Source organism: Sycon ciliatum, chromosome 8 (assembly GCF_964019385.1).
Source record: "Sycon ciliatum chromosome 8, ocSycCili1.1, whole genome shotgun sequence".
Lineage (NCBI taxonomy): Eukaryota > Metazoa > Porifera > Calcarea > Leucosolenida > Sycettidae > Sycon > Sycon ciliatum.
The window spans coordinates 5,738,280-5,755,167 of record NC_088650.1 but is presented as its reverse complement, the minus strand read 5'-3'; the positions used below and the strand labels follow the sequence as shown (position 1 = coordinate 5,755,167).

The following is a 16,888-nucleotide window of genomic DNA, read 5'->3' as shown; positions in this document are numbered from 1 at the left end:
AAAATGCAAGAAGCTGGGATGGCCACTTCTGTTTTGCTGCGTTTCCTCCAGGTCGTTGGTCTGCTTATAGAAGGCGTGCACCCAGACAAAAAGAGTGTACACTCTTCGTTCTTTTTTACGCCAAACCATGAACTTCGGGAACAGAATGCTGTGTTATGGTAGAGGCGGCTGCAGTCGCAGCTGTTGTGGTGAAACTGGATTATCTACGCCGACCTGAGGTCTCGGCTTCAGCGACCTTTTAGTGCAAAAAGTGGGGAGGAGTAGACACAGAGGGTCGGGGAAGGGAGAGGAAAGTGCATTGTGTAGGGAGTGAAAATGGAAAGATGATACAATATCATGTAACAGAGTATAAAGAGGGAGCCAGGGTGCAAGCGGAGAGAGTGTTCAGGGAGGGTTTAACTGGCATCTGTGGCTGAGTGCCAGTCTCGACTGCGGAGAGACTTCTAATCAAGTCTTTCTTATCTATCTGTTCTCGATTGCTTTGTCAATTTCTGCCGCCGTCTTATAGAGCCCCTATGCTGATCACAAGACCAAATCACAGTTAGCTGAACGGACGGGCCTCTCTACGGACCAGATTGCAGCCTGGTAAGACGGGTGGTATCACGTGCAGTCAAACCTCTTTTGGACGAACACCAAGGGACCGACTCGGGTATTTGTTCACAATAATGGGAGTTCTACTGAGTCTTGTTCAATCATGTTTTGTACCCAGTGAATACACAGTGATTTATCCAATCGCCTGGGAGTTATGAATACTAGTCCTTCTCAAGTGAAAGTACCGTGTACAGTAAAACCTGTGACTAGCGACCACCGTGACTAGCGACCAGCCTGGTACTACAGACCACTTCGCCAGGCGAGGACGGTCTCACATTCATATTATGGTTGTGCGGTGCAAACCTCTAACTAAAGACCACCTGCCACTAAAGACCGCTTTCTCTGACCCCTTGGGGTGGTCGTTAGTCACAGGTTTCACTGTCCTTCTTAATGAGGGTTTCTCTATACATCTACTCCAGAGTCCAGATCCTGGGATTCCTATGTAGATCTACATGTATATGTATCTTCTATTGTCGTCGTCGGAGCATTCTCCGAACCCTGAACTGGACGAAATTGAACCCATGGCCTTGATCAACATTAGTTTTAGGTTGCTCCTAACTGTGCCCCAGTCGCATTTATTCGTTAAGCTGGTTGTATTTCGGGGTTAAATTCCGAACCCAATTTTAGAAAGGTGCGTGGTAACGGGAATGTGGCAAGTTTACTTCCCCTACTTCTCTGCTCACATAGTGCTAGTCGACCAAAAGACAAAGAGTGATCTTTTCCTGATTATCTCGCAAAACGTGAAACGCGAGTCGCAGCAAGAAAGCTTTGTGTCACCTTATATGTACATTGAAAAATTTGATAATAATATAAATAATTGCCTAGTACATGTACTACACTGTAGCTACATACATACAGTGAAGTGTACGTATCTATGCTTTTCTGCAGGTTGACAAACGCCAGGAGACGCTTGATACCCAAGGTCATACCTATTGAGAATCACCGTCGCCGTATGCATGGCTTGCCCTCACTGCCCCCGGTGCAGCTTCGGGAGAAATACCCGCTGGGGAAACCTCCAGGCAGCCGTGAGGATGCAGACCCTGGAGTCACCTTGTGATGTCTTAGACTTTGGGATTAAATTCATCATTTTAAATCCCAGGATAATGTGGTATGAATATAACTGATTCGTCCTGAAAGATCGAGGATGTGCTTAGTAATTATTATGACATAATTATAAGAAGCTAGACACGATCTCCTTCACTAACCATGAACCTTCCAAGTTGGAACGCTGCTGGTTTGCGCATCGGAGATGTATTTCAGCTGGGGGTCAGTTCGTTGAGTCTTTCATTATCGTGACTGTCATTTAGGTGGCTAGTCGTCGCACCTTCTGACAGTATATTATCTATGGTTACAGTGGTGGACGATTGCTCATAACCCGCCTCCGTATGTCCCCTCTTCATACCTGTACGTACTGCTAGGAACACTGGCTCAATGTCCCAGTCTTTAAAAGTCATTATTCTTATCCTTTCAAACCGTTTCTTTAGGCGCGCAAGCTCCATTGCAGCCACTTTGTAACACCTTTCTAGCCCGGAAACCAAACACCTCTTAGTGTATGGTTCATCTCCCAATGTTTGTAGTAATGTAGCAAGAATTTGTGAGTCCGCACCTTGACACAGCAGCAATGATCCCGCTAGAAGATTAGCACAATATAATAACAGGTTTCACTACGAAAAGACATGAATTATTGTGGAAATAAAATCGATTAATAAAAATCGTCAATATCTCATGAAGTGGGGTTCGGCTATCTATTTTTGTACCCTAGTGCCCAAGGTCACGGCATAAGGTTAGTGAAGGGGGATGTGTATGTATATATATCATTCTAGTGTAATTATGCTGGAGGTTTTCACTGCTCACATAGTGCTCCATACCCGGACTTTCACGGCTCACACAGTACCTATTACCCGGACTTTTACCGCTCACATACACATAATGCTCCGTACCCGGACTTCCCCTGCTCATAAAGTGCTCAATACCCAGACCTTTACTGCTCACACAGTGCTCAATACCCGGAACTTTCACCGCTCGCCCAGTAATACTCGGACTTTCACTGCTCAATGCCCAACAGGGGCGGATCCAGAGATCTCTATAGGGGTTCCGGTTTAGCCAAAAGTGAGTAGCTGAATAATACATGTACATGTGCTTGCACATGTACATGCACGTGTTTTCCAGTAGTACATTGGCGAAATTTATTTTAGGGGGTTACGCTGAACCCCTGGAACCCCCCCCCCCTCCCCCCCTGCATCCGCCCCTGCCCATATTGAGCAATGTCACTTCTTTGTGTGAGTTGAGCGCTAACCTCACTATGAAGTGTTCAATACGGGGGGGGGGGGGGGGGGGCGGCAGAGGCTTCTAGTCAGAACTAATTGTTTGCTACAATTTTACCGCCAAGCGAGGCAACCTGTTATGAATTGTCTCGTGTTCTGATGAGCAGCTAGGGTACTCAGTGAATTATAGCGCGCACGCCCACACTCTGTCTTTGCATACACAAGTTCTTTTTCTTCAATTATTCGAAACATTTCACCCAGGAAGGAATCATCAGGGAAATAATGACCCACTATACTAACACCGACCAATATAAGCTGCAAAAATAAGTTGAAAGCATAACAAGGATGCCATTTCAGTCATTTCAGTGCTAACAACGGGAACTAATGTGGTTGATCACGCCACATCAAATGTATATACAAAGCACCATCTGCAAAATCTCAGCAAAGGCAATTCAACATCCATTTTTAAAATAACAAAGAAGAGGTGGCAATGTCTCAGCTTGCAAGCAGATCTAAAACCAGGTGGTGAAAAGCTAGCATGAAGTGCAAGGAGAGCATCATTAGCCAAAAGTGGTTTTTAATTGTTCTAAATAACCACTAATGTTCTCTTCGGCGAGTTTTTCTCTCTTTTCAAGCCCCTCAAACTAGCAAATGATTCAAGCTTCTTTTGATCTGCACGTTCGGTGGTGAGGGTGATATGTAAGACACGACAGAGTACATATAGTATAGGTGCAGTCAGACATATGCATGGGCTCAAGTATACTGGTAAGTCATGGTGTCATAATTATGCATTTTGAGTGCATACCCACGCGTAAACGAATGCTTGCACGCCAGCATCTCACCTACAGCATCATGCCCATCCGCTGTACCACGCGCTCCATCTCCCAGCTGCGGCTCTTCTTTGCCGAGCCGCACATGTAGACGAGGCTGTTGTCATCCACGAGCAACGTACCGTCCTGAGAGGGCGTCGTAAGCGATGGCAGACACTTCCACACCGGGGGTACTGCGCACTTCTCCAGAACATACACGTCAGTGACGGTTGTACTGCAGTCTCCCTTGGCAATATCTGCGTTGCCACCGGCAACGACAAGACATGAGTTGACGACGCAAGCGGCGCACCGACCGAACGGCAGATTTGGCAGCTCGGAGTTTGACCAGACCGCATCAGCGTCGCCGATAGGAGTGGTCAGGATTTCCAGCGAGTTGCCGTGTGGGTAGCAATCTCCACCGATGATGGCCACCTTGTTGTCATAACCGACGATTCCCGGATGATAGCACACCTTTGGTAGGTCCGGGAGAGCTCCCTGCTCGTCTGATTCCAGGCAGAACGTCTCCACGGTCAACACTGGGGACTCTTCACCGCTGTTTAACACCGTACATCCACCGGCGATCACCAGGCGAGTGCCGACCAACCCGGCACCATAGTGAGCGCGTGCCGTGTTGAAGAGCGCCAGCTTCTTCCACGCACCGTCAGCTTGCTTCCAAAGGACGGGCGGACATTGCTGCGATGGATCCGTGCACAGGTAAAGAAGATCATCTCGGTAGGAGAAGAAGTAGCTGCTTACTCCGTCATTCAGTGGAAGTGAGCGACATTCCCAGCTAGACTCCGTGATCACGTCCGGATGCGACTCGAACAGGGCTGGTTTGCTGTCGGCGTAGGCCAGTTTCAGTACAATCCTGCCCTGGTGCAGGAACGGTATGGAGCGACTGCTTACCTTCACCCGCGGAAGGCATCCAACCTTGCTCCACTGCAGACAGAGAGAGAAAGAGAAAGAGAAAGAGAGAGAGAGAGAGAGAGAGAGAGAGAGAGAGAGAGAGAGAGAGAGAGAGACACACACACAAACACACACACACACACACAGACACACAGACACACACACACACACACCCACCCCGCACGTTAGGCATTATGCTTCTGCTAGTGTACTATACCATACTCTTGCTGAGTCGGGAGGTCACGTCATGTTTTTTTTAACACAAAACCACAATACAATAGTAGTTGAAAATACCCTACCTGTGGCTGGTGATGTCCCATTGGAGGTTTCCCACCACCACCAAGAACCACAGCTGCTTCGGCGGACGCTCTCATCTTCTCACGCTGCCTGGAACTAAGGAAGAAGGAGGCCGTTGTATTCATCATGCCCTCGTAGAGAATACCAGTGGCCTTCGAAAGCTTCTGGTTTGCGACGGCAAGCTCCGGCTTGGGCACCACAGCTTGGCTGCCGGCCGAGCACGTACAGTGTGCCAGAGTCTCGCGCAGTCCATCCCGTTCTGACATCAGTGTGGCGTTATCGCTCTCCAGAGCGCGCACTCTGCTGTTGGCTGCATGGGCGCGCTGCAGAATCTGCTCAATCTCGTCGCTGCCCAGGCTACTCCCGGTCCGTGTACCCACACTGGAAGTGGATTGGCCTGAGCCCGGCTCATGCTGTTCAGTGGATGTGTGCCTATCACCACTGCCTTGCACTGCTGTGTTCAGCTCTTGCTTGCTAGTCAACAGCTTCTGTACGTTGGAACAGACGAGATCAGCGCTGTTGCGATCAACAGGATTCTCTTTCAGGCAGTTGACGACGATGTCGTTGAGCGGGTGATCCTTGATGCGCTCCAGCTCGTCCTCTCGGTTGCGTATGCCCTGCGCAAACGGCAGCGGTTCACGCCTCACCACCATCGACATCATGCTGATGGCGAACGCGAAGATATCCACGGGCAGGCCGTACATGGCGATGCTGCCAGCGTCACGCTTTCCGATGTTGCTCTCCCCCGCCAGAATGTGAAGCTCCACCATCTTTAGGGTTTCTGGTGCCATGTAAGGAGTACTGCCTGGGCATTTGGTCATCAGCTCAGCTGTGTCGACCTGCAGTAGCTTTTTCGCTCCGCCAATGTCAGTGATCTTGGCATGGCAGTCGTGTGCAGACGCAAGCATGATGTTGTTGGTGGTCAGGTCGCGATGGACAATATTCACGGAGGGATTATGCAAGTAGCACAATCCGGCCGCCACGCCGCTGGCTATCTTCAGATGCTCTAGCACGCTGAGCGCTGGCGTGGCCTTGTAGCGCTCACGCAGAGTCGTTGCCATCATTTCCATCACCAGTCCTGGCGTGGAGCTCTCGCTGGACCCAGTGGCCGCCATTACGCCGAAGTACTGGACGATGTGCGAGTGATGAATGGACTTTAGCGTCTCCCATTCCTCCACAAACTTCGTCGTGTAGCCCTGCGCACCATCAGGTCCGTTTTCGATGGTCAGATACGCATGCAGTCGCTTTATGGCTACCTTTATTCCTCGCCAGCGGCCCCTGAACACCATGCCATAGGAGCCTTTACCGAGAACATACCTCTCTTGTTCGATGTCTTGCAGCATAAACTTTCCAACCGTCTCCATGTCGGCCCGCCAAGTAACAAAACTACCAAACAGGTCGTGGCCATGAAAACAATAGGGGGAGAGAGAAGAGGCAAGCGTCGCTCAAGACGAACCTTCTAGCCAAGCGCTCAGCATTGTACTGCGATCCTTGCTTGCTTTCTCTCCTCGCGGGTTTGCACCGAATGTCATGCCACAGTACTAGTAGCTAGCCATTCTGAAGACAACACTAATAATTATGATATCGCTGACCACCTGTTCAGGTCCCACCAGCTGGTGTACTTTGAGCCTCACAGTGACGGCCAGGTCGAGTACTTTGTGCCTTCTAATCTCTGACCGAGTCGTCCGAGATCTTACAGAGGTCTGACTGAGTCGTAGATCTAACGTTACACATAGCATTTTTTTAAATGTTGTTGTTTGGACGACAGATCAATGACCACATGTCGGACCTACATGTCAAAACGGTCGCTCCTTGGATGACGACAGCTTAGTGGTTGAGTATCGCTGGCCATAATTTTAATTATTATAATAAGCGATGGTCCCTGGTTCGAATCCTGGGGCGGTGGTGACGGTCAATATTCCCTTCGAATTTTTCCCGTTTACAAATTTCCCTCAAACCAATGAATACTACAGCACTAGTGCTACTTTTTCGGCTTTGGCTGATCGGTCGAACGCCACGATACTTCTAATTCTTAAGCCGAATTCTAGTGGACGACAGCAAGAGATGAAAAAACTGCATGGCCAGGCGGATTGACATTATTGTCACGTCACTTTTATTCATGGTAAAAAATGGAGAAGGACAAAATGTTACGAGTCATGACTAACTATCCACAAACGCAACCAGATCATAAAGTCGGCGAGTGCGACTAAATGGCACAAAGCTGACAAGGAGTACTGAGACATTCAACGACCTGACACCTACATGTAACTCCAACACTTCTCCAAGGCGCAAACCAACAACCTTCCAACTTGGAAGGCTCAGGTTTGGACATTTCCAAGACTTTTTCTTTTTTATTTATTTTTTACTACAAAGCACTGGCCAGCAACATAAAAAGGGGAGGTAGACAAAATTGGACAAGCGAACATGGACAACACAGAGGAGCCTGGTATGCGTGCCGATGAGGTAGGTCAACCTCCCCCGACCTAGTGGTCTCGGGTTCATCAGTTGGTCTACGCATCAGGAAGGGGAAATGGACCGAGAAAAGGGAGAATGAGCATGAGGAGCTTCCCAGGAGAGGAAGAGTGCGAGAGAGAGAGAGAGAGAGAGAGAGAGAGAAACAGAAAATGATAATAATAGAGACAACCAGTTATTCTCAGTGCTGGTGGACGTCAGTGGCCCATAGTCAATTGTTCTCGCGGAGGTGATGGTAGGCCTTGGTCTTGAATGTCGGCAAGTTCTTGAGAGTTGGGCGATCGGCGAGGATTGGGGCAGGCAGTGTGTTCCAGCTCTCCAGGACAAAGTATGGGAAGGAGCGGCGGATGAACTCTGGACTGGAGGCTGGCAGAGGAGTTTCGAGTTGGAAAGAGTGGCCACCAAGGGACTGGCGTTGCCGGCGCGTCCGGGGTGCAGCGTTAACTCTTGCTGGGGGAGGTACCATTTTGGTAAGCAAAGCTGGACCTGGTATGCATTGCAGCAGGTAGCACAGCCCGTAAACATGCCTTCGGATTGCCAGACAGGGGAGCAATGAGGGGCCAATAACCTTCATGGCTCGACGCTGGACCAGGTCCAGCTGATGGAGGTGACAATGTGCCGCACTTGCCCAGACGAGAGGGGCGTACTCCATTATAGGCCGTACAAATCCTTTGTACACAGTTAGGCACCCTGCACTGTCCAGGATCCGAGACGCCTTTCGGAGCAGGCCGAGTCGCTGGTTGGCTCTAACGGCAAGGGAACGGATGTGGGCCCGGAAGGAGAGAGTACTGTCAAATAACACTCCTAGCAGCTTGAGCTGAGGGCTCTCAGGCACCTGCATGCCATCAAATGTGAGCTGTGGGACATCCAGGGATGGTCTGTGGCGGTCAAGGAGTATTGCCTGAGATTTACTGGCAAGAGTCATCCCCTTCTCCAGCAACAGAAAAAAAGCTAGCAACCATGGCGGAAGTGAAGAAAATAATGCTTTTGTCCTTCTATTTTGTCATTATTACAAACATTTTTTATCCTAAGAGAAAGGGACCTATAGGTTCCTAGTTGATGACTAACAGTCCACTAAAGTAACCAAGGTAACGAGATAATACAGTCAAATAGTGCCACAACAAGGCACAAAACTGAAAAAGGATGTTGAGATATTTGACGACCTAACACCTATTTCAACACATCTACGAAGCGCAAACCAACAACCTTCCAACTGGGAAGGCTCAGGTGCGGAAAGTTCCAATGAGGGGAAGGGATGCGCCACGAAAATGTGTACGAGCTATGTTGTTGTTGTTGTTGATTTTTATTTTGCTTCGCAAGGCCAAACGGGCAATGGTGCCCAATTCTATGGAAGCGAATTTCAAAAGGGAGAGAGCTACGGGGAGAGAGAGAGAGAGAGAGGGGGGGGGGGGGAGGGAGGGAGGGAGATGATTAGCAATTTTGTAGCGTCAACAGAGCTATTTTGCAGTGTCAATAGAGCGATTTTGAAGCGTCAACAGAGGGAACACAAAGAGTTCATAAGCGCACAAGCACGCAGAGAAGAGTAAATGACGTGGTGTGTGGACGGGAAAAGTCAGACAGAGCATTCATTGCAAGGTGTAGGGGATGGATGTTCCTCGGCAACAAGGAATGTCGAACGTTACGGAATGATGATGACGAGACTTAAACAGTGTAGGTCCTTTTCTCTTTACGTGTTACTATTGGCTAGGCTTTGCGGATAATGCCGACAGAAATATATGCAGAATTCGGTACTTTTTTCTGGTAAGTTTCATGCATGTTTGGTATGTGGATAAAGAAATGGAGCAGAATTCTAGGAATTGCCCGCCATAAGGTTTGTATGGTTCTGCCAATTTCACTGCTTTTCGAGCAGAATCTGCCACCTTTTCGAGCATTATCCGCCAATGCCTACTATTGGCTCAAAATCCGAGTATAAAAGCACACCTGATCAGCCGTTACCAGCAATACGGCGAAACGTACGTCGTGTGAAACCACTCTTTTGTTGTAGCACACTTGTCCATCATCGTTACATCAACATGGCTTTCGGTTCATGACAGTTCGTCTTCGCTTGGCTTCCCCTCTTCAAGTATTTTTTTACATACCTTTGAGCCTCCAAAGTTTGGTGGTCTATTGCCTTGCGTTTTCAAGTTGTAGTTAGACCGGTTTGTCCAATGGTCTTGCTAGTCTCGTCGTCACCGAGACCAAACTAGCGCCCGACAAGGCTACAGTTGCGGAAGTCTCAATCCCTCGCTATTACCCCCAATACGTCGAGACCGGACAGCGCAAGGCGGCGGAGTCGCCATATGGCTGAAAGAAGGGATGGCGTACAAACAATTAGACATCAACTCTGAGTGTGAAACTCTTTGGATCAGTGTTGCTGCACCGTCAGGCATGGAACTGGGCGTCTGTGCTGCCTACAGACCTGGTACGAGTGCAGACAGCGGCTGCAGTATCTTCACCCAGCTGGAATCTGACCTCGAAAAAGCCCGGCAGTCCTGCTCACACATTATTGTGGCAGGGGACTTCAATGCCTACAACCGGGAATGGCTTGGAAGCTCACGCACCTCGGCTGCTGGAGAAGCTGCAGAAGACATGTGCTGTGTTCATGGTCTCCGACAACACGTTACCTCAGCCACTCGTGGAGAAAACATCCTTGACCTCGGCATGTCGGATGTGCCTGGAACTGTGCCCACCACCACCCAAACACCTTTTGGCAGATCAGACCATGCTGTTGTCATAGCTGCTTTATACCATCCAAGGTCTTCAAGACCAGACCGCATGATCCAATCTTGTGGACGCCAGAATGCTCTGCAGCAGTTGACAGAAAGCGCAATGCCTGGCGGAAATTCCGCGATGACCCCAGAAATGGAGCGCTCAAGTGTACATACAAGCTAGCACTGTAACAGGTTTAATCAAACTTGAAAAGTAAGAGGCCTGGTTGAGCGTGCCTCGACCAGTTATATGCAAAATGTGATAGTATACATGTGGCAATGGCGCCAATGAAGGTGCTAATAGACAGGCGTAAGACGCATGAGGTGCGAGGGAGTGTAAAGTTATAGAGAACAGGGGAAAACTGTTACATCATCCCCCTCCTATGGAGAGGAAGGAGCTTATAACCCAAATGCTCAAGTGGAATAGAGTACAATAAGCGCAAACACGTGCGAGACGAAAAAAGGCTTCGCACTGAAGTAACACAATAAGACGACTGAAACTCCATGCAAATAAAAGTGTAATAAGCTCAACAAATGTGTAAGGTGAAACTAGAAGTTCAACTGCAAAACTCAGCGGGCAGAAGCCAAGGTTTTGTACTTCTGAAGTGGAACAATGTCATTACCAGATTCATCCAACAAATAATGTTCAGGCTCCCAAGTGGCATCAGAGTAGCCTTGCCACTTGACTAGGTACTGAAGCTGATTCTGCCGGCGGCGGTGACTGAGAATGTTCTCCACCACATAGCGGGCATGACCATCAAGGTCCGTGATAGGCGGAGGCGTAGGCTGTCTCCTATTAGGAATAGCGTTCTTCTCGTAGGCACGGAGTGCCGACACATTAAATACCGGGTGACAGCGGCTGGTATGAGGCAACTTGAGCTTGTAGGCATTCGGGCCGACCACATGGGTTATAGGAAAGGGGCCAAACCACTTGGGGCGTAATTTATGGGATGGTCGGTCCCGAGCTTCAGGAGTCAGGAGGAAATCCCGGTAGACCATTACCAAATCTCCCACCTTCAGCTTTCCCTCGACCCTTGTCCGATCTGCATAGAAGGCCTGACGAGCTTGAGCTGCCACTAGCGCATCTTGTGAGATCTTGACCGCGTCTTGTCTTGCTTGCAACCAATCAGCTGAATCTCTGCCTCCCTGAATAGGGTTGAGGAAGTCGGGTGGCGCTCTGGGATTTAGACCGTAATTTAAGAAGAACGGTGTGTTTCCTGTAGATGATTGAGTAGCGCTGTTGATAGAAAACTCACAGAGAGGTAGGAGCATATCCCAGTTATCTTGTTTATGATTTACAAAAGCCCTCAGCACATCCTCTACTATTCTGTTTACTCGTTCAGTTAGGCCATCTGTCTGAGGGTGATTGGCAGTACTAAATGCTAGTTTCGTTCCTAAGCGATCAAACAATTCCTGAAAAAATGCTGCCGTAAATCTTGGATCACGATCACATACAATACTAGAACTCAAACCATGAAGTCGAAATACATGTTGAATATACAGATCAGCACTTCCTTTAGCGTCAATAGTAGAGGAAGTAGGTGCTAAATGTACACACTTTGTCAAGCGGTCTACAAATACATATATTGCATCATGACCTGTATCGGTCCTAGGCAAACCCATGATAAAATCCATCGAGATATCCGCCCACGGTTGACTGGGCACTGGTAAATTCTGCAAGAGACCAGTTTTTAGCTGGCCGCCTTTAACTCGTTGGCAGACGTCACATGACTTGACAAACGCCTTTACATCCAGTCCCATTCTGGGCCAATAGAAATATCTAGCGAGTCTGAAATAGGTGCGATCTCGACCGGGATGCCCCGCAGTCACACAGTCATGGTATTCTTGAAGCAGGGCGAGTCGGAGTTTGCTACTCTTTGGAATGCATAACCTGTTCTGTGGTGAAGATCTGAGATAAAGATAACCGGGTGTTTCATTTAGAAGGTAACGGTCGTGCAGATTGTCATGGCTTGAATTTTTCAGTCTCCTGATAATGGGAGCAAGATCCTTGTCGCACTTGTAACCGCTGACAATTAACTGCGCTAAGTCTGGATTAATCTCTAGGGTATGCTCAATGGCATTCAACTGAATGTTAGGATAGGATGACCCGCCTATTTCAGAATCACTGAACAGATCTGGACGGCGTGAAAGCGGGTCGGCAATGTTTTTCTTTCCTGGTTTGTGAAAGACCGTGAAGTCATAGTCAGCTAAAAACTCTACCCATCTTGCCTCACGCTTGGTGAGAGTCGGTTTGGTTCGTAAATAGACAACACCCATATTATCAGTCATCAGGTCAAAGTGGCGAAATAGATAGATTCTCCAGCACTTTAATGCAAATACCACAGCCAACGTTTCCCTCTCGGCCGCAGTATAGTTGCGTTCTGCAGCTGACAGTTTCCGACTACAATAGGCTACGGGATGCAAATCCATATCTTCTCCCTGCTGTAGGAGCACACCCGCCACGGCAAAGTCACTTGCGTCAGTTTCTACCGTGAAGCTTTTCTCAACATCGGCCAGTTGCAACACTGGCGCCTCGAGTAATGCTGATTTTAGAGACTCGAATGCCTTCTGTCTAGCAGCGCTCCATTCAAAGCGTGAATGTTTTCCGGTGATTTCTTCTAATGGACGAGAGATGGTCGAGTGTCGATCTATGAACCTTCGGAAATAGTTTGCAAAGCCAAGAAACTTCCTCACATCAGTTACTGACGACGGAGTTGGCCATGTTTCCACAGCACTTATCTTCTTGGGATCAGGGGAAATTGATGTGCCGTTGATTTTATGCCCCAAGAAGAGAACTTCTCTCACGCCGAATTCGCATTTAGACTGTTTGCAATACAGCTCGCTATTTCTAAGTGTTTCTAGAACTGTTTGAAGATGATGCAGATGATCTTCCCAGGTCTTGCTAAAAACTAGAATGTCATCCAAGAATACTACAACGAATTTTCGGAGATGCGGTTGCAGAATAGAGTTCATGAGTGACTGAAAGGTTGCCGGGGCATTAGTCAGCCCGAATCCCATGACTCTAAATTGGAAGTGACCGAACGGCGTATTAATGGCCGTCTTAGAAACATCCGAGTCTTGAATTCTGATTTGATTGTACCCCGACCGCAAGTCCAACTTGGAGAAATATGCACTGCCCTGGATCGTGTCGAATAAGTCATCAATATTAGGAAGACAAGCTTTGTTTTTGATCGTAATTCTATTCAATTCTCGCCAATCGCACACCATTCTCAGAGTACCATCCGACTTCTTCACAAAAAACACGGGTGCACCGTATGGCGACTTACTTGGCTCAATGAATCCCTTCTCAAGTAATTCTGACAGCTGTGACTGGAGCTCGTCCATCTCTGGTTTCGGCAAGCGGTAGGCGGGTCGAGACGGTGGTCTGGTTCCATCTTCTATCTGGATTTCATGGTCGATTGGTCTCTTCGGTGGAAGCTCATTCGGCAGCTCGTCTGGAAATAAATCCTGGTACCTCTTGAGCAGGTTCTGGATGTCCTGTTGCTCTGATTCCTGGAGTTGTGGCCCGGAACGATTCTCCTCGTTTGCAGCAGTGACCCATGCAAGAAACCCTTCGGCTCCACTCCTCAGGGCATGACGAGCTTGTCGGCCACTGATAAACATGCTTTCCACAGATGGCCGGTCGGCTGTCGGCGGGTTAGCTGAAGGCAATTTGGCAACAAAGGGCTCACCGTCCAACTGAACTTCGTTCGTACGGAAGTTGATACTGGGGTTGTTCCTTGTAAGCCACGGCTTGCCAAGAATAGCGTCGTAGCGAGTCAGGGGATACACAGTAAAGTGCTGTTCCTCACTGAAGCCCCCGACTGTCACCTTTAGCGTGCGTGTGGAAATCTGCGGGACCTCGCTGGTCGAGCCGTCCGCCAATGTTACGCTCAGCATTTCTGAGCTTGCATCCGTGTCAAGATGATGCTTTCGAACAAAACCGTCTGCAATGAAGTCATGCGTCGAACCGGAATCTATCAGCATCACTGCATGGCGACCGCCGATCTTTCCCTGTATGCGCAGTAGGTCGTGTTCAGGTTCATTGCCGACGCTGACGTTGCTGACATGACACCTTTCTGCAACGGGACAATTTCCTACAGCTATGGGTGTCTCCGGCTCCGTAGGTTCCTGGAGAGCAACGTCTTCAACCTCCAGAGCTCCGAACCGGTTAGCGACTGGTACCGGCGTGGGTGCTTGGGTCGTCGCCAGTAAGCGCACCCCCTTTCTTACTGGCGACCAGCGTTTGGGTAGCGCTGTCCACCCTCAGTACAGTCTTTAGCGAGGTGGCCTGGCTTCCTGCAAGCAAAGCAGTGTCCCATTGCTCGCAGTTGGACACGCTCTTGGTCCGTCAGCTTGCGGAGGCCCTGACCACGGAAGCTGGGCACGGAACGCGACTCTCTACTGGCTGGTGGCCCCGACGCCGGTGGCCCTGGCGACTGCTCCACGGTGTTTGCTGCCATGACAGCTTGCTCCAGGGTACGTGGATGCTCACGCATGACCTGTCGCTGGATGTGCGGCGTAAGACCCCTGACGAACAGCAGCGCTCTGGTGTGGTGGTCGATTTCCGGCACTTGCAGGCTGAGGCGAGTGAAAGCAGCAATGTATGCGTCCAGCGACCCGCGCTGCGCTGCGGAAATTAGTCCCATACGCGATGTTTCCTCGTTGTGCCGTGGTCCGTACACATCGCCAAGTGCCGCTTTCAGAGCAGGCCAGTCGGAAAACACTTGGTTAGCTTCCAATGCCGCTATCAACCAAAGACGAGCGTTTCCAGTCAAAAATCCTGCCGCGTAGTCGACCCTCTGTGCCGCATTTGGGAGTGCCAACGACCGTAGGGCCATGTCCATTGTAAACGTCCATTCTTTGAATGTAGCGGAATCTCCTCCAAACACAGGCGGCTCTTTCGTAAGGCGAGGTGTTGGCTCCCACGGTTCCGAGTTCGGATGTATCGTTCGGTTTCCTTGGCTAACGCGCTGAGCGGTCTTGATATCGTTTATCAGCCGAACGACGAGTACGAGGAGCGTAAGCAGAGCGACCAGAACACCTGCCAAAAGCAGAGTAGTAACCATCCTCTGCTACCAGTGTAACAGGTTTAATCAAACTTGAAAAGTAAGAGGCCTGGTTGAGCGTGCCTCGACCAGTTATATGCAAAATGTGATAGTATACATGTGGCAATGGCGCCAATGAAGGTGCTAATAGACAGGCGTAAGACGCATGAGGTGCGAGGGAGTGTAAAGTTATAGAGAACAGGGGAAAACTGTTACAAGCACGCCTTGATTGAACAAAATATCTAGCAAGAGCCAAAGCCAGATATCTTGACCATGTCAAGCAACGGCTCAGGACGGGCATCCTGCAGGACAGAGAGTGGTGGAGCGTGATTAAACGAGTTGGAGGGCATGGCCGGGACAGCTCCATCCCAGTCCTGGTTGACCCCGATGGCATGGAATGCACCAAAAGCCACGACAAGGCTAACGTCATCGGGAAGTACTTTGCCCAGAAGTGCAGCCCAGAAGATGACTTCGCAGAACCGTCGGGGCCGTTCCCGCATGTCCGCTGGAGCACCGCAAATACGCTTGCAACAGTCCACTTCCGCCAAGCCACGGTACGCTGGACACTCCGACCTCTCAATCCAAGTAAAGCCACATGGCCTGATGGCAGTAGCCGCAAGAGTGCTGAGAACATGTGCCGACTCTCTGGCCCTGCCTCTATCCAAGCTGTTTACCCTGGGCTTCTGCAGTAGTCACCAACCTGCCATGTGGAAAGTTGCCAACGTCGTACCGGTACACAAGAAAAGCCCCAAGTCAAACCCGAGAAACTTCCGACCGATATCACGACCGACCATAATGTCTAAGCGCATGGAGTCCATTATGAACCGCAGCCTGTCCAACTACCAGAAGAAGAATGACATTCTTTCTCACAGGCAGTTTGGCTTTCGCACTGGACTGGGAACCTCCGATCTGCTGATTGCTCTTCAGCATTAGTGGAGCCTTGCAGCTGCCGGTGGAGGCCTCGTCAGGGTCCTTGCAGTAGATATTGCCGCGGCCTTCGACAAGGTCTCTCACAACGACGTCCTCCACAAGACTGAGCGGTGCGGTATAAGCGGCCCCTGGCGCCGAAGTTACCTGACAGACCGCCACATCCGTATCGTCGTAAGCGGCCAGTCTTCACCAACCCACCGAATCCAATTTGGCGGGCGGCAGGGCAGCATCCTCAGCCCCACCCTACTCCTTCTGTACGTCAACGACGCAGAAGACCACCTGCCTGATGGAGCGAAGCTGGCTGTATACGCCGACGACACAGCTCTCTACAAGTACAAGTGCATCACCACCCGACTCAGACTGGCAGAAGAGACAACAATCCTCCAGCAGGCAGTAGACTCACTGGCAGCATGGGGAAGCAGCTTAGTTCGAGCCCACAAAGTCGCAGGCATTGACCATCAGCCGCCACTGCTCGCCAAACCCTCCGAACGCAATACGCTTCCAAGGAGCAGTCGTGCCAGAAGTAGAGGAGCTCAAGCTTCTTGGCGTCACTTTCGACCGGCAGCTGGCATTCCGCAGCCACAGAGTGCGGCCCCCACCACCTTGGCCCGCCTCACTGCCATTCAGCGCCGTTCGGTTCCCTACACATAACTTGAAACGGATCATACCTCCCGAGCCTCGACATTCAACGTACCTTAGCAGGGCTCTGCTTCCTGTACAAGCTGCACGGTCCCGCTGGACCAGTCTCCTTGACCAAACTTGATCCTGTGACTCCCGCTGACGTCCGACGTCTCCTTGAGAATTTGGATGCGCGGAAAGCCACAGGTAGTGACGGCATACCGGGCTCTCTGCTACAGCAGTGT

The 16,888-nt window shown here is 50.0% G+C and overlaps 3 protein-coding genes across 3 annotated transcripts; 2 read left to right on the top strand and 1 right to left on the bottom strand.

Annotated features, from left to right (window-relative positions):
- Nucleotides 1-514: 514 nt before the first annotated feature.
- Nucleotides 515-2,110, top strand: LOC135823721 (ataxin-2 homolog; the record flags this gene model as incomplete). Its single annotated transcript, XM_065336567.1, is given in 2 exon segments — nt 515-585; nt 1,480-2,110. Coding segments are annotated over 2 exon segments (240 nt in total), but the record flags the coding sequence as incomplete, so codon positions are not given.
- A 954-nt stretch (nt 2,111-3,064) lies between these two features.
- LOC135822931 (uncharacterized) lies at nt 3,065-6,428 on the bottom strand. Its single transcript, XM_065335771.1, has 2 exons — nt 4,870-6,428; nt 3,065-4,603 (listed from the first exon to the last, which is right to left on the bottom strand). Exons 1-2 carry the CDS (start codon nt 6,229-6,231, stop codon nt 3,698-3,700), a joined length of 2,268 nt encoding a protein of 755 aa, XP_065191843.1. The 5' UTR covers nt 6,232-6,428; the 3' UTR covers nt 3,065-3,697.
- Nucleotides 6,429-15,593: 9,165 nt separating this feature from the next.
- Nucleotides 15,594-16,028, top strand: LOC135823505 (uncharacterized). Its single transcript, XM_065336348.1, has one exon. It carries the CDS (start codon nt 15,594-15,596, stop codon nt 16,026-16,028), a length of 435 nt encoding a protein of 144 aa, XP_065192420.1.
- Nucleotides 16,029-16,888: the final 860 nt, after the last annotated feature.

Excerpts from the sequence above, each read along its gene's own strand:
- LOC135822931 (XM_065335771.1), bottom strand. The coding sequence starts at position 6,231 with ATGGAGACGGTTGGAAAGTTTATGCTGCAAGACATCGAACAAGAGAGG. Across the intron at positions 4,604-4,869 it reads TGGGACATCACCAGCCACAG|TGGAGCAAGGTTGGATGCCT; the intron begins GTAGGGTATTTT and ends CTCTGTCTGCAG.
- LOC135823505 (XM_065336348.1), top strand. The coding sequence starts at position 15,594 with ATGTCCGCTGGAGCACCGCAAATACGCTTGCAACAGTCCACTTCCGCC.